We start from the raw sequence: 24,334 nt of genomic DNA on the forward strand, positions 1-24,334 counted from the left end.
GAACTTTTACACTATTTTACTCTGACTGCGGCCCCCCTACTGTGAAATGCCGTTGTTTTTTTCTTACCTGAAAATATCCTATCTACAAGCTCACAAAGTGTGACATTTTTCAATTTTTTGACATTTTGAAAAGGGTTTGATCCCTAAAATAGGAACATCAGTGGTTAAACTGGCACGGAAATGTTTTTATGTTCTCTTATCCAATTGGCCCCGCTGACGCAACATGGCCATCCTCACTCAAACGGCGATCTAATAGTACAACGGCGTGCCACTCGTCAATGCCAACAAGAACCCGACTTTCAAGCTTGAAAATCTGCCAAAACAGCAGGTGGCGGTCCGTGTTACCTGAGCATGTGGAGGAAGCGGTACCAGGTCTGTGAAACACAGTCGTTGTCCATCTCCACGGGGATCAGACTTGCATCCTCATCCGGGACTTTGAAAGGAGGGAAGGAGGGGCCGTGGGTGAAGCGTAACAGTCTGGATTGACAAACATATGACATTTAGTACATATCGCATTACTTACTGTAGGAAATGTGGTGCTTATCGGTCAGGCAGTTTGCTCAATTATCTGAAGACACTGAGACCAACCCTCTTATGGAAGGTTAGCCAGGCTGTAAAAATTCTGTTTTGTGTAATAATGACTGCAGGCAATTTATTTACATACTTTTTGTCCATGATCAGATGGATCACCCGGAACTAGTAGTATCCAACCGTTACACTTTTATAATAACATCAGATGCATGTCAGCCGATGCTCAAATTAAATGACTCATACTGGTACCTGATAGTGAATATTTCAAGTACTTTTGGTGATGAATTTACCTGGAGGTGAGGGCACATGCCACCCTGCTCCACTGCTCCACCACTGGTGGGTGGTGTCTCCAGTTAGCCAGCATCTCCCGTGCCGTCTTCCAGTAGGGAGGTGTGGGGAAGCAGCGAGCACATGCCAGCAGCCACACCTCAAACAGCACCGCCATCAGTTTTTCTGCCAGTTTCTCAGCCACCCCAACTGAGCACACACACGGGGGAGAATGTTACACACTTATTGACATACTGTAGCACTGAATAAACCTGAGCGTGGACATACTTTGTATTCACTTGTGCTGCGATACAAATCTTAAAATCTGATTTGAAGTGTGCCCCACCCTTCATATCTGATTTTAAGAGGCTTTTTTCACGTACAAAACGGACACACCACCATTACCTAGAGCTTTTTTCCAACCAGTTGATGTGTACCTTTCTCTGCTTTCCGATGAAAGGTTTTCATTGCGTTTGGCATTATAATAGAGACAGACATTTGGGTCCAATGCCAATCCAGATTTTGGAGAGTCGAAGACCACCGAATACCAATGTTTAGACTGATATTTCGTAAAAAAGAATACTTAAATCTTGAAATTAATTTGAAAAACTTGATTCAAGATTTGATTCAAGTTAATATTTGAGGACCTAACTTAAATAGCTGATCTACAAGCTCACAACGCATCACGTTATGAGCTTTTAGATCAGCTTTTTTTGCAACAGCTACATCAGCTACATTAATTGCCGATACCTTGGTCGTCAAAAAAAGTCAAATAAACGTATAATTCTGTGAACAAAAAAAGAAAAAAAAATATTCAAGAGGCACTGGGCTACTAGACTGAGAGAACGAGCCCAATCGATGGTCTTGAAGGGCGGATCCAAACTCAGCCGCCCGGATTCGTGCGGGGCTTCCTATTGCTTCACCAATCTATGTCCCCGCCTCCCCTCCCCTCCCCCCCCCGGCCTGTGCACGGATCACGCTGACGTCACCAAATTTAGAGCGACGCCCCTCTGCAGTCTGATTGGTTAGGATATAACAAGGTCCTAAGACCATCTCCTGCATGGCTCTCCCAGGCTTTTTTTCTTTTGTAACAAAAAAAAAAGCATGGGTTTCCGAGGCTACTGGGCTACAGATCAATAAGTAGGGTCGTGGCGAGCTTACCCCCAATAGTGGGTGGGGCCAGCAGCGTGTCATTCACACGGAGCAGGAAGAGAAGCAGCACCTCCCAGGTCTCTCTCTCCATGTTGACAGACTCCCTGGCCAGCTTCTGGACCGCAGTCAGAACCTGCTGACACAGTCTGATGTGGTTTAGACCGTGCTGTTCAGGCCTGGGAGAGTAGAAGATAAGACATTATGAGTTGTAGATCTACGGTGTATAAAAGCTCATTTATATTCATCTTCAACTGAAAAGTATTGACACGAAATGCCTCTAGACTTTTTTCCCACCACTGATGAGAATGTCCAAAAATACAAGAAAAGAAAAACAAAACACAGAGCGACGAGGTGAGTCTGATCATCATCAGATTAAACCACTTTCAAACTGGCGTGTGGCGTCCCTATTTTTGGCATGTGATTATACGCAACGATTTTCAAAAACAGCAGATGTACAAGCTTGTAGATCGGCTATTTTCACCACGAAACACCATCATACGATGAAGTATAAATAGGGCTTAAGTGGTTAAGACCCTGTTATTAGCAATTAGGATGTTCAAAGAGAATAAGAGAGGACACACCGGTCCTTTGAGATGCCGACCAACGGTAAAGGATTCTGAAAAGATTAAGTAACCGTACACTTATAGCTTATGTGCCAAAATCTTTATTAAGTATGAGAGAGAAAGCAGGGTCTAAAACCAGGGTCTGGAACACCCTGTCGAAACATTGGTTTTGGTTTTTCTTTCCCTCTCATCCTTATTAACGTTTTTTTGGCACGTAAGCTATAATTGCATGGCTACTACTGATGTTTTCACTAGCAGTTAGGATAACATTTAAGAACAATTTCACATCATCAGTAAGTTTAAGAGTAAAACAACAACAGATGTATCCAAATATGAGGCACTGGGCTGGGGCTGTGTTTTTCTGGTCAGAAACTATTCAGAACAATAACTTTAGTTAAAAGTTAAAATACAAACTTTTACTGTATTGAGTTGTTCAGGCCTTGAATAGGGACACTAAGGCTAATGTGGTTAAAGGAGAATTCCGGACAAATTAAGTGTTATCTTTGATGTCTCGTTACTCACCTACCGATGTGAAAAGTAGCGTTCTTTTTTTTCATATATTCTTCCAGAACCTGGCAACTCGTGTTGCCAGAATCTGGAAACAAGCAACCAGTGTTAAATCGTTCGCCATTGACGGCAGCCTCGCAGATACTTTCAACGCATGTTTGACTATCATGAGACTCTACTATGAATACTAGTAGTGAAAAAAACAACTTTGCGTCGGTTATAATAGACGAATTTCCCTTAGCCACGCGCTCCCATTATGACAACGGAGGGGGTTTAAAAAATGACGACAGGGGAATATATGAAAAAAAAGAACGCTACTTTTCACATCGGTAGGTGAGTAACGAGACATCAAAGATAACACTTAATTTGTCCGGAATTCTCCTTTAATGAAGAATATAGGCAAACCCTTGCAAATGTGTGCCATTATACCTGGGTAGGAAGACATTGTAGAGATGTTTAAGGATGGTCTGGATATACAGATTGGGCTCCCTGACTACAGGCTGAGGCATGGAGTCCCTGGGTGACACCAGGGCCATCATCCAGTCCGTGTAAACATCCACGCACAGTTTGACAGTATCCCCATCTAGGGGAAGGCTTAGACCATAACTCAGCACTTCCATGGTCCACTTTACCTGGGTGGGGGAGAAAGAAATCACAATGAAGTCGTTTTGAGTAGAGAGGGTATTGTGTTGTTATTTTAGTTGCCCATGTGGCCAAGTTATAGAAGAGTCTGCTGCTTGGATTCCACAACAGCGAGGTCACAAGATTAAATTCCAAACGGAACGGCCTTTCAATAGTATCGAACTTGGCTGGCTTATTAGGGTGAAACATGAAGTCACGCAGGACATAGGCTGGACAAGAACTGCTCCTGAAAATATCTAAGCGGAAGTACCGCCCTAAAGCCTAAAAGGAAGTTATGTTAATGCTGTGCAGATCTGTTTACATTCCTAGGTCATGAAAACCATGTCATGATTGGCCAAAAAAAAAAGACCGCTTCAAGGGGAAGTATATACAAGGGAAGTCCCGCCCCATAGACGCTTTTGGCTGTAGTTCTTTTCCAGGCCCTTTCTCCTGGTGAGATGAGATAAGGGATAAGGCTGAGAACGATGATAGGCAGGACATAATATGGAACGGAATTTCATTTGAATGGAATTTCATTTGAATGTTCAAAAGTGGGCATATTATAAACATGGAGAATCACAGATGAGGATTGATTGAATACTATTGGTTGAAATTGGTTGGTTCAAGCCTACACGACCACTGTTGTTTTTAAAGGAAGAATACATGATTTATTTAATTTATTTTTTTGGGGGGGGGGATTTTAATAGGTGCACAATATGACCGGGAATGTGATCTAAATATTGAAAGGGAATTTTTCATTGCATCTCAACTTTAAACATTACATATAACTGTATGGTGTGTATATAATGTCAGCATAGTAACTGCACAATAGCCACTTTATAGCAGTTGTCTTACTGAAGTCCATCCATACAGCATCTGTTATTCTGTGTGATGATAATAACATCTGCAGCCTGTCGTTTTAGCCTTAAGTCACAGTACATCAACGAACACCAGTACATACATACAGAAACAAACAAACCAGTTTCTCCAATATTTAGCATACTTTGCCAAATAAAAAGGGAGTCACTTGCCTTGTGTTTGATAGAAGAATAATTGGAGGGCCTTTGGGTTGTGTTTAATGATTTTTTTTTAAATGATTTGTTTGTGTTTAATGATAGGCCAAAATATAATATCGCCATAAATTCACCAATTTCTTTCATTTAACTTAAGTAAAAAGCATTACAGTTCTGTTAAGAATGTATTGTTGTCTCGTAACCAAATAATAGAAAAGTATTGATGGTGGTATTGATAAGGACACAGATCGATAAGGGTATCACTTTCAATGAAAATGAACTCAAATTAATCCCCATCTCTAGTGTGCATGTGTCCTCTCTCTTACCTCCTTGTCCGTCTTGAGGATGTTCTCCGTGGCCACTGGACTGACGGCTGTCCCCAGGGGTTTGACCACGGCGTTGGCCACCTCCATGCCCACACCGTCCGGATACGTGTGCAGGACACTGAGGTGGCCCTGGTCACTCTGCACCACCAGGTGCAGCGAGCGCCACTCAGAGTACATGATGATGATGTGATGATGATGGTCTACTCACACCACCTGCCTCCACCTGCACACACAGATCAATGATGAAGAGCTACTCACACCACCTGCACACAGAGATCAATCTATTCAAGCCCCATCTGTGACCTCAGCCATCGCTAGGGCTGGGCCATTTCATTATGCACAAAAGTTAAAGTCAAACACCTTGATATATCAATATTATTGATATATTATGACGATAAATATCAAATATATTTTTTCATTTTTCAAAAAACAGCCGATCTTCAAGGGTTGTTAGCTTGTAGATCTGCTATTTTCATTAGGTATTTGGACAATTTTAGAAAGTATAAAATATGGCTTCAGTGATTAAAAACAGTAAAAAACAATTATGCCATTTCATATCCAAAATTCCAGATGAATAGTCTCGTATCACGATATTGATATAATATCCATTGCCCAAACCTATCACTTGTCATCATGAGCAACCACTAGCCTTGGATCAAGACTATCATAGATGTAGTCTGACTTTTACTTTCGTACATACAAAAGTAAGTCAGACTTGATAAAATACATCTATGATAGTCTTGATCCAAGACTAAGCAACAACGATGGGTGAGGTCACAGATGGAGCAAAGATCACAACAGAGTGCACAATAGACTACACATACAGTGTTTCTATATCTGCTGCTATTTTAATCTGATTTTATTGCCATTATTATTTAGTATTTTTAAGTATGTTTAACCGCATGGACCTACATTTGACATTTGGCTTTAATTATAATAGAAATATCCAACTTGTTTTCTTTGTTGTTTGTTGGCTTTAACCCTTTTATTCGTTAACTAGTGAGCTGAGAAATGCACCCACTTTTTTTTTACATCTGTAAACAAACCTGTGATGCAACAATAAAGTTGAATGTTAAGTCAATGCATTATGTCACTTCATCAGTCAGTGCACTCAATGTCACTTCATGCAGTCAATGCATGCATTATAATATGCAGTGGTGTAAAATAACTAAGTACATTTACCGTACTTAAGTACAATTTGAGCTATTTTTACTTAACATTTCAAATTTTCAGTACTTTTACAGTTTACTTCTACTCCACTAATCTCAGAGGAGAATATTGTACTTTTACTCCACTACAATTATATGAAAACTTTAGTTACTCGTTACTTTGTAGATTGTGTATGTATATTATTATTACAAAACACACTATACCACCCTATATATATATATATATATATTTCGGCCATTTCAAAATAGCAGATCTACAAGTTCACAATGCATGGCGATATTTCAAAAGATTTGTTATACATTTTGAACTGGTGAAATGGGACATTCTGCACGAGTACTTTTACTGTTTGTACTTTAAGTACATTTAGATTTGATTGTTTCGCTAAAGTATAATTTAAATTCCGGACTTTTTCTTGTAACAGAGTATTTCTATATTGCAGTATTGATACTTTTAGCACCACTGATAAATAATATGATCTGGTAAGTTTATGCTCTCCTCTTTTAATGTGGTGCAGGAAGCATCCTGCAGCAGCTGATCAACCAGGAAACGTTCATAAAAGTAGCAAAGTAGAACATTAACATTGATCCCATGCACCGTCCTAATGTAGCTAGCGAACGTATAGATAGGCTAAGTGTGCTACTGACTGGATGAACCACACAATGAAAGAAGTATAATAATAACAATGAGAATTTAACACACAAAAAAAACGTCTCATTCCTTCCAGCTGCGTCGTATTTCAGTGTCGCTGCTAGAGGTTAGCTAGCGTTAGCCTCCACTGGTTGTCATTCGTGCTAGCTACGTTAGCAACCAGGCTAACTGTGTGTGTGTGTGTGTGTGTGTGTGTGTGTGTGTGATGGTGTAGACAGAGATGTGCTGTTTGTTTACCTGGACGGACTGGAGCTGTTGACATAACAGGTGTGTGATATTCGTTGTGAATGGCTCGCTTGTTGCGCCAGCGTTACAAGTTTACATCCAGACTGTGGCCTCCATCTTCTCCAACAAGGAGCAGGACGACTGGCTGACAAGCATCAGTGTTGCCAGGTTTTGTGAGAGCAATAATCAGCCAGGTCTATGAAAACAAGCCCGAAAGAAGCGACAATGATGAGCACTTTAAACCCATATGAATGCATCAGCTATTTGAAAACAGCCGATCTACAATGCGACGCGTTGTGAGCTTGTAGATCTGCTATTATTAAAAAATAGAAATTGAAACATTTTAACAACACAAGTCTTGTATGGGGGGAGGGGGGTCTCTGGCATAACATATTTATTAATTTGGGGGTTCTTGACTCGAAAACGTTTTAGAACCACTGGTTTAAACAACATTAGGAAACAAGCCCAAATAAGCATCTACAGCTTAGAAACCAGCCCAAAAAAACGCAACCCACAACTACCAATATTTACAAGCAACTTCACAGAAAAACCAGGCCAATGTCGCTTATAATAAGCGGACATGGCAACACTGTCTGTCAAGCACTTCACACATCAGCTACTGATGAAAACACCTCCTCCGGCTGAGGGCTTCAGAGTAAAAGTTTAGTCGTAAAATGTCATCAAAAAAACAATAACATCAACGACAGTGGTGGGAAAAGTACTCACATTTTTTACTTAAGTAAAAGTATCAATGCTGCAACTAAGTCTTGAAATGAAATCAGGCACAAATGAATGAAATCAAGCACACGAATCCCTTCAGGTGTGCAGCAGCCCTCTTGAGTCTCATCATGTTAAGACCTAGCCATGGTTCACATGACGCTTGTATACAAGCGTCATGGTGCCGAGTCCCCCTGGTCTAAAGTTGTGTTCGATTTTTTCACATTGCCATCTCTCACATAAACATAAACGTTCAGATTTCAAATATAAAGTGCTTACCACCGAGCCACGGATGTTACAAGGCGATGCGGACCGCGATGAGTACCCGTATCTCCCGTATTGTTCAATAAAAAGCATTTTAATCCCATCGCCGGCCATTTTCTCCAAATTGTCTCCGATACTTTCAACCATGCGACACTAATGGTTGGGAGGTGTATTGCACTCTGATACATTACAAAACAAAAAAAATGAAAAAAAGAAAATGGCCGGCGATGGGATTAAAATGCTTTTTATTGAACAATACGGGAGATACGGGTACTCATCGCGGTCCGCATCGCCTTGTAACATCCGTGGCTCGGTGGTAAGCACTTTATATTTGAAATCTGAACGTTTATGTTTATGTGAGAGATGGTAATGTGAAAAAATCGAACACAACTTTAGACCAGGGGGACTCGGCACCATGACTGTCATGGTATGACAGTCATGTTTCAGGGCTAGTTAAGACCATGTGCGCTCAGTGCTGTATTTTCGAACGTGCCATGGTGGCACGTTCGAAAATACAGCACTGAGCGCACTGGCCAATACAAACTAATAGGCGAGTGTGCTCCGGTGCGTAATTTCCGAACGCACCCATGCATCATGATAGACTGTGGTCAATACACAAAAACTGCGTCAAGTCACCCCCGCGTAAGCGTTTGATTTCCAGACCGCGGAATAAATAATAATAATAATAATTGTTGTTATTATTATTAGGTGTAGTAGCATACTTACCACAAAAATCCATCATGTTTTTGTTGCAGACATATTTCTAATAGCATCAAAAACACTGCTTATTTATAGGCCTATTTTGAAATCCACGGATCGGAAGTCAACTCTTTATTCCCGTCTGACTTGACGTTCCAGGCAGTGACGAAAGCGAAACTTAAGTCAAGAGTCAGTGCTGTTTACAGGGAAGTACAGTAACAGGGGAGTAAGCTAACATCGCGTCTGTGAAGTGGTCCAAACACGGCCCCAACGTCCAACCCGCAGTAATATTATGAGAGAGACGAACAGTTCACCACCACCATCAGCTCCTGAAATCACATATTAAATACTCAGAGTAGCCTAAAAGCCTATCTCTGCTCGGTCCAGTCAGTTCGGTACCCGGGGGTAGAACCGATCACCATGGCACCGTTCTGCCCTCCCGATCCGTTCCTGGACAAAGCTGGCTCTCCTCCCCCAATACCATGGGAACAGTGGTTCAGTGATTTCAGGTAGGGATTGATTGATTGATTGATTGATTGATTGATTGATGTACTTTATTTAGTAAGACATGAGAACAACGTACATGGAAGTACAAATTCACAATACAAGGTATACTAAACTGGAAGACTTAAGCACTGAGCTTGTTTAAGATGAGATCCCCATGCACACAAATCACGATTACAAATTTAAGTTACAAGTTTAAGTTGTCACACAAATAATTTACGATTAACTTTTTGTGTTTTTGGCATTGAACATTGGAACATATTAAAGTTAGGGTAAGTGAGATTTTTGGGTAATTTTTTAGTTTTTGTTAAAAAGGTTAAAGTATCTGATAGTAATCATTGCTACAGAGCTAGCCCTGAAACATGACTGTCATGACGAGCGTCATGTGAACCATGGCCAGTTGGCCACTACAGAGCGTTTGTTCAGTCACAGGGGTCTCTCCAGCTCTTAGTAGCGGGTACTAAGCACAAAAAATGGCCAAATCGTTACGCGGCGGATAAAAGCATGAAATTTGATACAGATGTCCCTTGGGTCATCCTAAAACATCCTAGAAGGGGTGCCCAAAAAAATCTCAAACAGGAAGTGAGTTATGGACAAAATTCAAAATGGCCACCTAAACTGTTGACCGTTGACTCAAAAGACACCAAAAGAATCTCCAAAAAGCATAACATTTGGCACATATGTCCCTTGGGTCATCCTAAGACATCCTAGAAGGGGTGCCCAAAGGAATCTGAAACAGGAAGTGAGTTATGGACTAAATTGAAAATGGCCGCCTAGTGTTGTCGATTGACTCAAAAGACAACTAAAGAATCTCATAAAAGCATACAATTTGGCACACATGTCCTTTTGGTCATCCTAAGACATCCTAGAAGGGGTGCCCAAAAAAATCTTAAGCAGGAACTGAGTTATTGACAAAATTGAAAATGGCCGCCTACAGTGTTATCCATTGACTCAAAAGACAACTAAAGAATCTCATAAAAGCATACAATTTGGCATACATGTCCCTTGGGTCATCCCAAGACATCCCAGAAGGGGCGCCCAGAAAAATCTTAAACAGGAAGTGAGTCATTGACAAAATTGAAAATGACCGTCTACAGTGTTGTCGATTGACTCAAAAGACAACTAAAGAATCTCATAAAAGCATACAATTTGGCATACATGTCCCTTGGGTCATCCTAAGACATCCTAGAAGGGGTGCCTGAAATTATCTGAAACAGGAAGTGAGTTATTGACTAAATTGAAAATGGCCGTGTACAGTGTTGACAGACGATGCAAAAGACACTCATAAAAAATAATCTCATATAAAAGCATGAAATTTGGTACAAATGTCCCTTGGGTGATCTGAATGCATCCTAAGGGGTGCCAAAAAAAGTTTTAATAGTCTCTCAATGGAAAACACTCCTCCCACACGGGCTGCACTGCTACAATATTCAAATCGAGCAGCCAATCTGGCATTTGGTCCAGAAGCCTGAAAGCTATGCAATCTCTACCATCTCCTGACAAATACGGATGGATTAAAGTCGCTGATTCGTGGACACCTTTATGGACACTCTTGCCAGAGGCTGCTTAAGTTTGTAGAGAACTCAAGTGTGGCGGCAAAGCTGAGCCCTTCTGTTCAAGAAAGTGTAGATGCCGGGATGCTGGGTTACCTTGCAGAGCATTATGCCAATGTGCTGGTAATTGCGAAATGGCACACATGAATACATGTACTAGTTACTAAACACTAATCACAAAAAAACAGTAATGATCAAGAAGAAAATACATGAGAAGATAGAGCGTAAAACAAGCAAGAAGATGTAGAGTGCAAAATAAATAAGATGCAGAGTGTAACTGCCATAATGGGTTGTAATTTGTTATATTTTTCATTATCTATTGTAATATCATTTATTTGTCCTAAACTTGGGTTTACCATGTATTTGTTGCACCGGAAGGTCTAATTGTCTTGATCAAGCTGGAACGCTTTATAAGGTGTAGTTTCATGCAGATCCACAAGCGTGTTACACTGATACACTTCCGCTCACTAAGGAGCGTATTGTTTGAGCGTGTGCGGGACGGAATAAGGTACTTGTCTTTGCTTTCTAAATGTGTACATTTACGTTCCTATCATGTGTCTTCTTTATGTTGATTTGATGTATTTTGTTCCAGTTGTGCGTTGCTGTTGCCGACCATGGATTCGCTCTCTCATTCCCTTTGGTTTATGTGCAGTCAGCGAGGTGTGTTGTGTTTCAGTTATGTGTTTGTTACATTCATGTTGTTTATACTTTAATGTTCCATTATTTATGTGTGTGTATTGTTTATGCTTTGTTTTGTACAGTTTTACGTTGTTGGATTGTTTGCCAGTAAGAGTGCAATAAATCTACCAGTATGAGGAACAACCTGAGTCGTTTTTGGGACCAAAGGCAGTGATACAGAGAGTAAAATAAATAAGAATATGCAGAGAGTTAGATAAATAAAGAAGATTCAAAGAGTACAATAAAAAAAGAATGCAGAAAGTAAAATAAATAAGTGATGTAGAAATGAAAACAGAAGGTAGACTACAAAATACGACAGGTTATGCACTGCATAACCTGTCGTATTGAGTCTGCATAATATGCAGACTGCCATGGTCAACTGTTTAAACAGCCATTTAGAATTTCTTCAACATGGTCCCTTCCTAAAAAGTTTAATAAACAAGCAAATAAATAACCTCTTCTAGGATATATTAAGAAGCACTCAATGTACGTACCAAATTATACACTTTTATGACGTCCCTTTATGTTTTCTTTTGTGTCAACTGCTTTAGGCGGTCACTTCCTGTTTAAAACCTTTTTGGGCACCCCTTGTAGGATGCGTTCAGATCACCCAAGGGACATTTGTACCACATTTCATGCTTTTATGAGATTCTTTAGGTATCCTGCATCATCTTTCAACACTGTAGGCGGCCATTTTCAATTTAGTCAATAACTCACTTCCTGTTTCAGATTATTTTGGGCACCCCTTCTAGGATGTGTTAGGATGACCCAAGGGACATATGTGCCAAATTGTATGCTTTTTGGAGATTCTATAGGCTTTTTGAGTCAATCGCCAGCACTGTAGGCGGCCATTTTCAATTTAGTCAATAACTCACTTCCTGTTGAAGACTTTTGGGCACCCCTTCTAGGATGTCTTAGGATGACCCAAGGGACATGTGTGACACATTTTATACTTTTTGGAGATTCTTTAGTTGTCTTTTGAGTCAATCGACAACACTAGGCGGCCATTTTCAATTTGGTCAATAACTCACTTCCTGTTTCAGAATTTTTTGGGCATCCCTTCTAGGATGTCTTAGGATGACCCAAGGGACATGTGTGCCACATTTTATGCTTTTTGGAGATTATTTTGGTGTCTTTTGAGTCAACGGTCAACAGTTTAGGTGGCCATTTTGGATTTTGGCCATAACTCACTTCCTGTTTAAGATTTTTTTGGGCACCCCTTCTAGGATGTTTTAGGATGACCCAAGGGACATCTGTATCAAATTTCATGCTTTTATCCGCCGCGTAACGATTTTTCACTTAGTACCCCCTACTATCTTAAGTAAACAGAATATAGTACATTTTCAGGTAGGTGACAACATTTAAGCCAATCAGGAGAGAGCACTGAAAATGCATGTTATGTTTAATAAAGAGCTGGAGAGACATGGGAGACTCCTTTTACTGAACAAACACTCTATAGCAATGAGTACTATCAGAATATAGAGCTATTTAACACTTATTTTAACCAAAAATCACTTACCCTACCTTTAAATGTACAAACTTAATTTCTGTTTGGCCTTTTAGGCTTCGTAATAAAAAATTGCACAGGGCAGATATGACAAATAACTTAAATATACAAATAAATTATTGACTTATTAAAACATTTTATACATGTAAAACATTCAGAAATAGGTGATTAAAAAAAGCAAAAAATACGTTTTTTAATATTTGAAAATGTGTGAAAATCTTTCAACATGGAAACGATTATTGCGATTATCTCAAATAATTGCGATTAGGCGATATGTAATAATTGTGACAGGCCTATAATTTCTAGCCTGGTAAACCCTCCCTCCGGAAATCTCATTTCTATTTGATTCAGGCTGTATGTGGACATAGAGCCCTGTCCAGGGGAGGACAAGGCAGCCACACTGCTGCGATACCTGGGCGAGGAGGGACGCAGAATTGTGCGGAGGCTCCTCCAGATCCACAACCGTGGTGGGAGTAAAACTGATTCTGATTCTGATTCTGGGAGTCTGACTCGAACCAGGACCTGGACGTATGAGGACATGGTGTCCGTTCTCACCGCGCACTACCTTGATGAGATCGATGACACAGAGAGACAGGCAGACGAACAGAGAGACAGACTGAAGAGTGAGAAAGAGAGAAAGAAGAAGATAACAAGTAAGACACATCAGTGGTATAAGTAAAAGTATCAATACTGCTTTGTAGAAATACTCTGAAGTATAAGTCCGGAATTCAAAATGTACTTGGGTATAAGTACAAAGGTTTTGGTATCAAAATGTACTTAAAGTACCAAAAGTACTCATTGTGTAGAATGTCCCATTTCAGAAGTTAAACATGTATAAAAAATATTTTGATAATGGCCGATCTACAAGCTCACAATGCATTGTGAGCTCGTAGGTCTGCTATTTTCAAATAACTCAAATAACTCTAATATATATGGCTGAAGTAGTTAGTGTGTTTTGCAATAATAATCAAAAGTAAATAGAAGTAAAAGTATTGAAAGTAAAAATACCTCAAAACTGTACTTAAGTACAGTACTTGAGTAAATGTAATTAATTACTGTGTGTGTGTGTGTGTGTGTGTGTGTGTGTGTGTGTGTGTGTGTGTGTGTGTGTGTGTGTGTGTGTGTGTGTGTGTGTGTGTGTGTGTGTGTGTGTGTGTGTGTGTGTGTGTGTGTGTGTGTGTGTGTGTGTGTGTGTGTGTGTGTGTGTGTGTGTGTGTGTGTGTGTGTGTGTGTGTGTGTGTGTGCGTGCGTGCGTGCGTGCGTGCGCGCGCGCGCGCGTGCGTGCGTGTGACACAGCTGTATCATTACCTTTGAGTTTATACAAAACAAAAATTTCAGTGCAGAACTGCAGATGAATTAAAATGCCACCTATATCATTCCATATTTTCATATCAACATTTGCATGTCAATTATTGTTATCAAAATGTAAATGTTCTAATCTAGCAAATCTTTGATTTGATATCAAGATTTTGAATTATAAGTACCGTAGACTATTATGACTTAAAATGTAAATTTCCGACATCCACAGTTTTGAGTTTATCGATTCTAATTATATTTTCTCTTTCCTTTTACAGGGAATATTCTCATTTCTACAGCAGCAGTGGGCGGAGCTCTCGTCTGTGGAAGTAAGATATCTTCTATTGTTGATTTTACAGAAAGAGGTGTGGTTCTATTCAAGTATGAGCACCTATTACCTACTACTGTTCCATACATGAACACCTGTCAACTATAAGAAACCTTAACCACTATAGCAACACACAGCAAACCCCATGTATCACACTGTGACCCATTTTATTCATTTATTATAACATCCCCCCCCCCCCCCTTAAAAAGAAGTAGTTGGGCAGTAAGCGCAAATAATAAGCGGTCATTCCCAGGAGCGAGGCGACCTGTGTCGTGCAGGTCGGTTCTGGGATGAGAGAGGTGCAATGCCATCGGCTGAGAGGCGGAATACGATGTCCACAGTCGGCACTGAGAAGAGACATTTGTCGTTCTTCAGGATCAGGTGATGTTTGGTGAGAGCCTCAAACACTCTGTGTAAACGGGCATTGTGGGTTGCTTGAAGCAGCTGGGGGCTGAGCTAAGACTAAACGGCATGTGTGTGTACCTGAAGACCCCAGCATGTGTCACAAACGCTGTCAGGTCCCGGCTGGCTGGGTGAAGGGAAACTTGCAGGTAGCCCTGGTGCAAATCCAACTTTGAGAACACTGTTGAGCCATGGAAGAGAGTGGTGAGCTCTTCAGCTGTAGGTACAGGGTATTTGTCTGGGATGACAGCTTTGTTGACCTGTCGCAGATCCACACGGACCCGGAGACCCCCTGACATTTTATGTGCGACCACCAGGTTTGAGATCCAAGGTGCTGCATTTATTGGCTCGATAATGCCCTCTTTTAGCAGGGAGGTGAGCTCAGCAGTGACGCCCTTCCGGAAGGTGAGTGGCAGGCGCCTGAGGGGCTGAATAACTGGTGTCACGGCAGGGTCAACCAGGGGTCGATGAGTGAATGCTGTCAAGCACCCCAGGCCGTTGAACAGCGCCAGCCACTGCTGGTGCATCGTCGGGAGACCTGCATTATAGCCCTTCCACAGTTGTCCATTAGAGAGAAGCCTAGCTCGATGAAGAGATCCAGGCCAAGGAGGTTGGTTCCCCGCTGTGCCACATGAAAGGGGAAGGAGGGAAGGTGCGTCGTACCGTAGCGGACAGGCAGGTCAAGGGTGCCACTATCTCAATGGCAGAGTTTGCATACCCGCGCAAGCTTGTGGATGGGGGTCCTAGTGGTATGTGGGAAAATAATTTCCTGTATGTGGCCAGATTGAGGAGCGACGCTGCAGCCGCGGTATCGAGGATGAGTGGCACGCTAACCTCCCCCAGCTTCACTGTGCACATTTTTAATGATACTCGTGTAGAACGGATATTACTAATATTTGCGTTTCCTGCCCAACTGCTCACACACACAGCAAAGTAACCCATGTATCACAGTGTGACCCATGTTATTAGAACATCACAAAACTGTCACAATTATTACATAATCACGTAATCGCAATTATTTGAGATGATCATAATTATTTTGCATAATCGTCAGAATCGTCTCCATTCTTGTCAGGCCTGGAATTTCATCATTTTATGGGCAAGGCTACTTAGCCTGGTGGTAACCGGAAAGTTCGCCCCAAAACATGCTACTTCTGATTTTTTTTTAAATGCTCTCTCTGGTCTCTGTAACAGTAGATGCTGTAGTTGATCTCTCTCTGGTCCCTCTGTTACAGTCGGTGCTGTGGTCGCAGCTCCCTTCGTCTTGGCAGGAGTCGGGTTCACTTCTGCCGGAATTGCCGCCGGCTCATTTGCCGCCAGTATGATGTCATCAGCCGCCATAGCCGGTGGGGGAGGTGTAGCGGCAGGAAGTCTGGTGGCCGTTCTTCAATCAGCAGGTAGCTGAGGGGATTGAACCTATGACTCAAAGGTTGCATTGTCATCACAAAGTCATTGTTTCACACTAGGGATGGGACAATCTTCAAATTTCATGTCATGATTATTGTGGCCAAAATAATTAACAATATTATCACGTTAATCAAAATATGTTTAAAACTCTTAAAATGGCACTTTTGTTAATCAATTAAGCACCCCGGCATCCATAATCTGGGGGACACATTGGCCAAACATAGCCGATCTACAAGCGATCTACAAGCTCACAACGTGTCGCAATGCGACTCGTTGTGAGCTTGTAGATCGGCTATTTTTGCTACTTTTGTGTGAGACAGTAGTATGACGAAGTAGGTCATTAATTTACGAAAAAACATAAAAAGTTGAAACACAGATTCAAGGATTCTGTCCGACAGAAACAATATAATGGTATAATATCCACAGTCGTGTTTAATGGAAACACTGGGCCTAATTCACTAACCATGTCGGAAATTCCCGACTTTATTTGGGCGTTCAGGGTTGTGTATATTGCATACGTCAATTCTGATGTGTGATTCATGAAAGTGCAGTGCCGTGATTTGTGCGGATCACAGGTGTTTTTATTTTTTGTTAGTAAGTCAGAGGCGTGCTCCCGTGGAGATCATTTGCATTGCTCCACGCCCCATTTAAGACCATAAAAGGCAACCGGAACGGTTATCACTCGTCAAAATGGACAGATCTACAATCTTACAACGTGTCCCGACACACCCACTTCACAACTTGTAGATCAGCATAAGCGAGTCCCTCACGCGATGGATCCGCTGAATGTTAATAAAGTAAATAGCCTACTCTCACGTGTAATGACAATAAGTTAGTTTACCTCACGACCAAAGACTAATACAACTTGGAAAGTATATGCTTGTATTTATTCGGAACAATTGGTTTCTCACCTTTTCCGAGGTAACAAGTTAATGCTGGAATCTGCCAATACCTGTACATTTTTTATCAGAGCTTATTAATTACTGAGGGGAATCTGTCCTTTGGACGAACATATCCTCCCTTGTCCTACATCGGAATTGGAAATGGAGTAATGGACACAGCTAGATTTCATCCATACTGTATCCTCATCAGATGGTAAGACTGCGTTCATGTGATGTGGTCAATGTTATAAATTAATAGGAGTTGGACATTGGAGTTGGCATGAAAGTCCAATAGGCGAAACTGTGGCCACACTTGCAGAAACATGTCAACTGAAAATAAAAATAAATCGGTTGAATTTGCATCATGTCTAGGGAAGGCTATAATATGCATCCAAACAATAGATCGTTTTTCTTTTCTTTTTTTATGTGTTGACAAAAATCACTATTTGTAATTGATTTTGCATGAAGACTAGGCATTCTAATGACGTACGCAAGCTTTGGTCCCATGTAAGTCTGCCTCCGAGCAGACGTGAGAAAGAGTGTACGTCCGTCACAGTCCACGGTCACAGACATTTATTTTTCTTAACGTGGAAAGGTGTGTAAATGCCGATAAGTACAAAATATGTGCGGAAACAAGCTTAGTGCCCACTGTCTCTCTCTCATCTGTCCCACTGTCTGTCTCTCTTCAGGTGCAGTGGGTCTGACTGCGGGGGCGTCGGCCATGGTCGCCGGGGTTGGAGCAGCGGCGGGCGGTGCAGCAGTCGCCGGTGCAGTAGCAGGCGGAGCTGCATTGGCGGACAGAGCTGAGGCGGGCAAAGCTGAGGCGGGCGGAGCCGAGGGGGGCGGGGCAGAAACAGTCAAACTGTTGAGTCTGGACCCTCGACTCGAGGATGAGAAAGATAAAGTCTAGAAAGGGGGTTATTATTTAACCCACTGGTTCTGTTCCAGGGACCACCAGGGGTCTAAATGGACGTGTGGGTATTATTTAACCACATGAACCCTAGTGTCCATATACTGGGGTGAACATTCGCCGATGTGAGCTTGTAGATTGGCTATGTTTGGTGAGGAGATTTGGTTTAGAGGGAATAAAGGGAAGTGACCACGTATAGACCCCTGCGGGACACTGGTCAATGAAGTATATACGTTTCAAGTGATTAAGTTTATAAGTCGTTGATTGATTTAAACTTCTGACTGTTAAACTTCTGACTGTTAAACTTCTCAATTAAAACATTGTTGATTGTGAGTACATTTCAGTTTGAGTTTCTCAAATGATCCCACATTGATCCCACTCTTCTTTTTTTTTTAAATAAATAATGACATTGAATTATTAGTTTTGCCTTTTAGAGTGAGAGCTCTATAATGTCAGACATGTGTCTTGTACTTCCAAGCAGCCTCTACTAAAATATGTCAAAATAAATACTTTTGCTTATCAAGAAGGGTTTATTTGTCACTCATTCATACAAGTACAAGCAGTGAAATGTTGGTGGGACATGTTCCACAAGATAGTTAAACAGTTATACACAAGATAATAATAGAACTAATACACTAGGACTTAACTATAGGAAATAACACAGAACCTGTGTTAGTATTATTAATTGATTAATTTATACTTATTAAGTAGTCTACTTATTTTTGTCCAAGAATCTACTTGAAAAGCCACACGTGTAGCAGAAACTATAGCAGATTTGTCACCATAGAGTTATATAATAAAAGTAACTTTTAATTTCACAAACGAAAATGAGGAACCATTCCGTAGCGGATACGTTCCTTCCGGATTCTTTTCACCGACACACACCACCTCTCCTCCTCCTCAGTGTGTGAAAAGAGCAGAGCAGAGCATCGCTAACGACGTTTCTTTCATGTTGTTGATAGTACGTTTCATATCGGTATTACATTTCATATAATTGACAGTGACGTGAGTGGATGCAGAGAGTTTAATAGCATATTGTCAATTTCATCTAGTTGACGGTGAATCCGTTTAATTTCATATTGTGTTGTAGTTAGTAAGCTAGTGCAGCAGTCATGTGTGTGTGGATGCACATGACGCCGTTAGAATGGGCAGAGTATTTACATAAAGAGGTGAAGGTTCGGGCGACAGACAGACAGGACCACCTGGGCTGGATGTTCACTGTGGACCCCGTATCAGCCAGGTAAAACATATCATGTTATTGTTATGGGACATAGAGCCAGTGGTGGAAAAAGTACTCACATTTTTTACTTAAGTAAAAGTATCAATATTGCAATGTAGAAATACTCTAATAGTCCGGAATTTACTTTCACAAGGTAGACATTCTTGTACATTCTAGTTTCTCTATTTGTAAATGTACAAATGGTGAAGATAACGATCAATCATTTAGCTGGGGACTGGAACCCCCCCAAGGACCCCCGGGGACCCCTTTAAACTACTAACAATACTTTTGGTGGAACAATTCCACTAGTCAAAGTTTCTCTGTGAAAGAAGAAAACTAACTACTGATGTCTCCTCTCTACAGTGTTGTGCTGGTCAACTTTCAGGAAGGTATGCATGATGGATTTATGTGTGTGTGTGTGTGTGTGTGTGTGTGTGTGTGTGTGTGTGTGTGTGTGTGTGTGTGTGTGTGTGTGTGTGTGTGTGTGTGTGTGTGTGTGTGTGTGTGTGTGTGTGTGTGTGTGTGTGTGTGTGTGTGTGTGTGTGTGTGTGTCCTGGGCTAATCTTGCAAACACATCAGAGACAAATTTATTTGCATGCTGACAGTGGGACAACTTAAGAAAGTAACTCACATATTCACACATGTTTTGTTAAATATTTAAACTATTATTTTACAAAGAAAGTCAAAGGCGGACGGATCAGGCTGAAACCTGGCCCCAATATAATAATGATGGATCGTATTTGTAAATCTCAAAAAGTGCTACAATAAGCATTTGCATTTTTAAAAAATCATCACACCACTATACAAGATCTAACAAACTGAAACAAAACATTAAAACATCAGGGCATAAAGCCTAGAGGTAAGACCAGTGTAGCTAAAAAAGGCTTTGTTAAAAAGGTAGGTCTTTAGTCCTCTCTTAAAAGAATCAACCGACTGTGGTGCTCTCAGGGGGGCAGGGAGGGCGTTCCACAGTTGGGGGGGGGGGGGGGGGGTTGAAGGCCCGGTCGCCTTCTTAACCTTATAAAGGTTAAGAAGCACTATTAGATCATATCTGACATTTGACGGAGCGTTGCATCACCACGTGTTGTCAGCTTTTAGATCAGTTCTGTTGGGCAAGCAGCACCGTAGTATTACGGAGTAGTAGTTTAGGCTGTTTTATCAACACATCCCTACATCTGCTTGACTGAATGTTTCCAACAGGAGGAGGCGCTTCGGTTTCAGTGGTGATGGGCCATGCTGTGGAGCAGGTGGAGGTCATTGGCGAGGGAGATGAGGAGGTGCGCGAGCGCCTCCGCTCCGTCTTCCTCGGAGAGGCGACGGGGGAGACGTTAAGCGGCGAGGAGCTCCGCAAGAGGAAGCAGAGCGTACGGGCGTGGCTGGAGAAGAACCGGATCCCGGTGGAGGAGGTGACAGGGGAGCAGGAGGTGCTCAAGGTTGCCAACGTGCTGACGGTGGCGCCGCCCTACAGACCGGAGGACTGCAGCAGCAGCAACGAGATCATCCTGGCCCGAATCCAAAACCTGATGGAAAACAACCCTGACAGGACGGGATAGAGCAGTGGTTCTCGAACATTTTAATTTCAAGGAACCCCATAGGACGGGTCCATATGGTTTCATTTGTATACTCTAAGAGTTACAGACCTGTAAGGGTCCATTTGGAACCCTGAGGGTCCGTGGACTCCACTTTGAGAACCACTGGGTTAGAGTGCCGAGACAATTAAATAGATGGTCACACAGCTCCACCTGTTGACCAGTGATGGATTTACAGCTGTTGTTTGCTGGCTTATCAGCAAAATGGGTTCTTTACTGCCCAGCAAACCAGATCAGTGACACATTATTACATGTTTCAGTTTGGGGTTGACTGGGTTGTGTTCCCGCCCCAACAGAGACAAACAGCAGGAGCTACCTTGTGTTTTAAACTTACCAGACCATGAATCACAGATTAGTTATTGGAGGGATTACTTTGATTAAATTCTGATTGTTTTTTTGTCTGTATTTTCCCAATAAATGAATGTGTTAATTTATGTGTTTGGAGATGGAACTGAACCTGTTTGTACATGGAGCAGGCCTACAGATAATCCTACCTGGTTTGCATAGAGCAGACCTACATATCTGCTTGTTCTTCATTGAGCAGTCTACAGATAATCCTGGCTGTCACAAAGGACTGCACGATATTAGGAAAACATGCAATAAGCGATAACATTGTTGAATATTGTGATGGTGATATGACTCGATAAGAAAACAAATACCGAAGTATACCGTAATGTCTTCCTGCCTTAGGTTTGAAGTTAACGGAGCCCAATCCCAGACAATGTATAGCCTACAGCATGGGTTCCCAACCTTTCAGGCAACAACCCCTCAAAATAATCATATTTGATCTGGGGACCCCCCACCCTGAGGAGCACTTTGAATTGTAGGAGTTGAGGTATTACATTTAGTTTGACTCGGTTCCCCACAGATAAACATTAGTGAAAATAGCCAAACTAGAAGCTCACAACTGCACATTAAGCTAATCCCAAAATAATTTTCGGACCCCCCTGGGGGTCCTGACCACCCTTTGGGAACCACTGGCCTACTGTATGCATACACTGAAAAGAATAAGAATAGATTGGATTATATTTCCATTCCAATAACATGGTTTTACTGAAAACATTGCACCTGGCTGCAGCTGCTATTGACAATGAATATATACCACCAACTTAATAATAGTTTCTCACTGCTCTCCCTAAAACTTTTTTCTTCTAATCTAAACATCTTTTATTCCTGGATTGTTGAAATGAATCAAAACGTGAAAACAAGGTAAATCATCTCTTGCAGTCCAGCATAGATTAGCCTACAGATAACCCTACCTGGTCGTACCCTCACCTAGGTGTATAGGCTAGGGGTGTACCATGTGTCACTGTGTTCACATCCATCATCTTAGTAGACAATTTGCTAAACTCTTAGCTACTGTGGGCAGCGACTTCAGATTCCAGGCGTATTCGTGTTATGTAGGTTCAAGTTGATCAGCTTCTCTGTCCATTTTGGTATATAAGTGGAACTGTCATGTCAGGAGGAAAATGAGGCAAACGAGGTCTGATCCAAATTCATGTGTGTCTGAACTAGTGGGTGATAAACGGATTGCCCGTGTTCAGCTGATCACTAAGCTTGATAGAAATGAATGTTGATTGGTCGACCAAATAGCTGTGTGAATACAGGGTCAGTAGTACTGTTGTGTTGATAACAGCGTGAAGACAGTTATTCCCTTGTTTATTTTTGTCACTTTTTTACATAAGCATTGTCAAGCCAGAGAGACATACAATGAGATGCTCAGAGAGACACTAGCACACGCGCGCACACGCACATGCACACCCACACAAAAGTCCCTTTAAATCACTGGCTTTGTACAACATTCAGTATACTGGGCAGTGGGCACACTGCAACACTATCCTCCCTCATTGGTTGAAAAGAGTCATCCAACTCCATCCATCTGACAGGTTTATATCCGGTGTCCAGTGAGAGTTGGTATACAGTCCAGTGCAATTATAATTTAAATGAATTGGACAATCGTGAAGTGTGTCCAAGGCACACCAAAGGGCAAGTCAAAGGCTTTGTTCCGGAGTTTTTTCGTAATTGAATGCCCTACTTCATCATACAAGCGTTGCACAAAAGTGGTGAAAATAGCCGATGTACAAGCTTGTAGATCAGCTATTTTAACTATTTAAAAAATAAAATAAAAAAGGAATTTGGACAAGGTTTCTGCACGGCAGCAACGATATACAGTATGAATGCCTTTTCCACTTTTATACATATGATACCTTGTGAAACGGGACATTCTGCATAATAAGTACTTTTACTTTTGGTACTTTAAGTATATTTTGATGGCAATACTTTTGTACTTTTACTCAAGTAAAGTTAACAGACTTTTAACAAAGTGTTTCTGCATTGCGGTATTGATATTTTTACTTAAGTAAAACATTTTAGTACTTTTTCCACCACTGACAACAGGTATAATTATATCCCCCAGGCCAAAGGCAAGGGGGGAGGTTATGTTTTTGCCCCCATTTGTCTGTCTGTCTGTCTGTCTGTCTGTCTTTTTAAATAATTAACTTTCATTGACTGGCTGATCGGTCTGAAACCATGACATTTCGTCTCATTGCGTGACAGTTGCAGGGGCGGAGGGAGGAGATTAAACAAGAAAAAACTAATAACAATTTATCTACATACACATGGTACCTGAAATAAGATATAATCAGGTTGATGTTCAGAGATCTTCCTTCCCCTTATCAGTGCCAGTTTCCTTCTCGTTTTACAGCTTTTGTGCATTCATAGAGATAGATAGATGATGAGTGAGTCCATCATTGATATGTCCTGCTGAGTTCTTCCTGGTTTCTAGAGAACAATTTCTCAACCAGTGTCTCAGCACCCAAAAGCGACCAAAGAACTATGTAACTTTGTTTTTATGAATAAAATGTATTTGCTCCCATCTGTATGGTAGAGTAGGTTAATACAATATAACTTATACAATTGTGGTGGTTGTATTTTGTCTCCCTGCTCTATATTGAGACATTTAGATTGTGTCATTAAAAGGTCAAAGGTATCTGACACAGCATCTGACACAATTTTTGACCGGATGGTCAAGATTCAATTTATCCCTTGAGCAAGCAGGCTGGCTCTATTAGCTCCATGGTAAAAATCTCGGCACTTGCGCAGGAAACTGGGTTCAAATCCGGGATAGAAGAGGAAAGTTACATTATAGTGCAGCTTTAATAATATTTGGCCCTGATGTCTGGATCAACACCAAATTTGGGTTTGGTTGAAACCTGTTTAGAATCACTGGTCAAACTAAAAGAAAACTGACAAATGTATTCCTGCAAATCAATGTTCATCTACTTACAGTGCCTGTGTGCATGTGTAAGTTGTAGCCTACAGTACAGTTGTAGCCTGTCCAACCCAGGAAGGCAAGTA

General features: G+C 41.4%; 3 protein-coding genes across 7 annotated transcripts in view; 2 read left to right on the forward strand and 1 right to left on the reverse strand.

Moving 5' to 3' along the window:
- The window catches only part of ralgapb (Ral GTPase activating protein non-catalytic subunit beta), a 35,071-nt gene extending 27,897 nt beyond the window's left edge, over positions 1-7,174 (reverse strand). For all 5 annotated transcript variants that reach the window (XM_080443471.1, XM_080443469.1, XM_080443468.1 and 2 more), the window contains exons 1-6: positions 7,036-7,174; positions 4,981-5,203; positions 3,450-3,652; positions 1,960-2,126; positions 822-1,008; positions 346-477 (exon numbers count right to left, since the gene is read on the reverse strand). In XM_080443471.1, the coding sequence (XP_080299597.1) occupies positions 346-477; positions 822-1,008; positions 1,960-2,126; positions 3,450-3,652; positions 4,981-5,157 (866 nt within the window). In that variant the 5' untranslated portion in view covers positions 5,158-5,203; positions 7,036-7,174. The remainder of the gene's footprint in view (positions 1-345; positions 478-821; positions 1,009-1,959; positions 2,127-3,449; positions 3,653-4,980; positions 5,204-7,035) is intronic.
- Positions 7,175-8,913: 1,739 nt separating this feature from the next.
- LOC308096357 (uncharacterized protein) lies at positions 8,914-18,686 on the forward strand. The gene is made up of 6 exons (XM_080443782.1): positions 8,914-9,212; positions 13,297-13,413; positions 13,444-13,598; positions 14,520-14,570; positions 16,207-16,368; positions 17,949-18,686. The coding sequence occupies exons 1-6, from the start codon at positions 9,124-9,126 to the stop codon at positions 18,167-18,169; spliced, it is 795 nt and encodes a 264-aa protein (XP_080299908.1). The 5' UTR covers positions 8,914-9,123; the 3' UTR covers positions 18,170-18,686.
- A 398-nt stretch (positions 18,687-19,084) lies between these two features.
- Positions 19,085-21,656, forward strand: gemin6 (gem (nuclear organelle) associated protein 6). Its single transcript, XM_080444316.1, has 3 exons — positions 19,085-19,409; positions 19,752-19,777; positions 20,589-21,656. The coding sequence occupies exons 1-3, from the start codon at positions 19,282-19,284 to the stop codon at positions 20,939-20,941; spliced, it is 507 nt and encodes a 168-aa protein (XP_080300442.1). The 5' UTR covers positions 19,085-19,281; the 3' UTR covers positions 20,942-21,656.
- Positions 21,657-24,334: the final 2,678 nt, after the last annotated feature.

The sequence above is a fragment of the Gymnoscopelus braueri genome (genome assembly GCF_963280865.1).
Source record: "Gymnoscopelus braueri genome assembly, chromosome: 12".
NCBI classification, from domain to species: Eukaryota; Metazoa; Chordata; class Actinopteri; order Myctophiformes; family Myctophidae; genus Gymnoscopelus; species Gymnoscopelus braueri.

Excerpts from the sequence above, each read along its gene's own strand:
- LOC308096357 (XM_080443782.1), top strand. The coding sequence starts at position 9,124 with ATGGCACCGTTCTGCCCTCCCGATCCGTTCCTGGACAAAGCTGGCTCT. Across the intron at positions 14,571-16,206 it reads CGGAGCTCTCGTCTGTGGAA|TCGGTGCTGTGGTCGCAGCT; the intron begins GTAAGATATCTT and ends CCTCTGTTACAG. Across the intron at positions 16,369-17,948 it reads GGCCGTTCTTCAATCAGCAG|GTGCAGTGGGTCTGACTGCG; the intron begins GTAGCTGAGGGG and ends GTCTCTCTTCAG.
- gemin6 (XM_080444316.1), top strand. The coding sequence starts at position 19,282 with ATGTGTGTGTGGATGCACATGACGCCGTTAGAATGGGCAGAGTATTTA. Across the intron at positions 19,410-19,751 it reads GTGGACCCCGTATCAGCCAG|TGTTGTGCTGGTCAACTTTC; the intron begins GTAAAACATATC and ends TCCTCTCTACAG. Across the intron at positions 19,778-20,588 it reads GCTGGTCAACTTTCAGGAAG|GAGGAGGCGCTTCGGTTTCA; the intron begins GTATGCATGATG and ends TGTTTCCAACAG.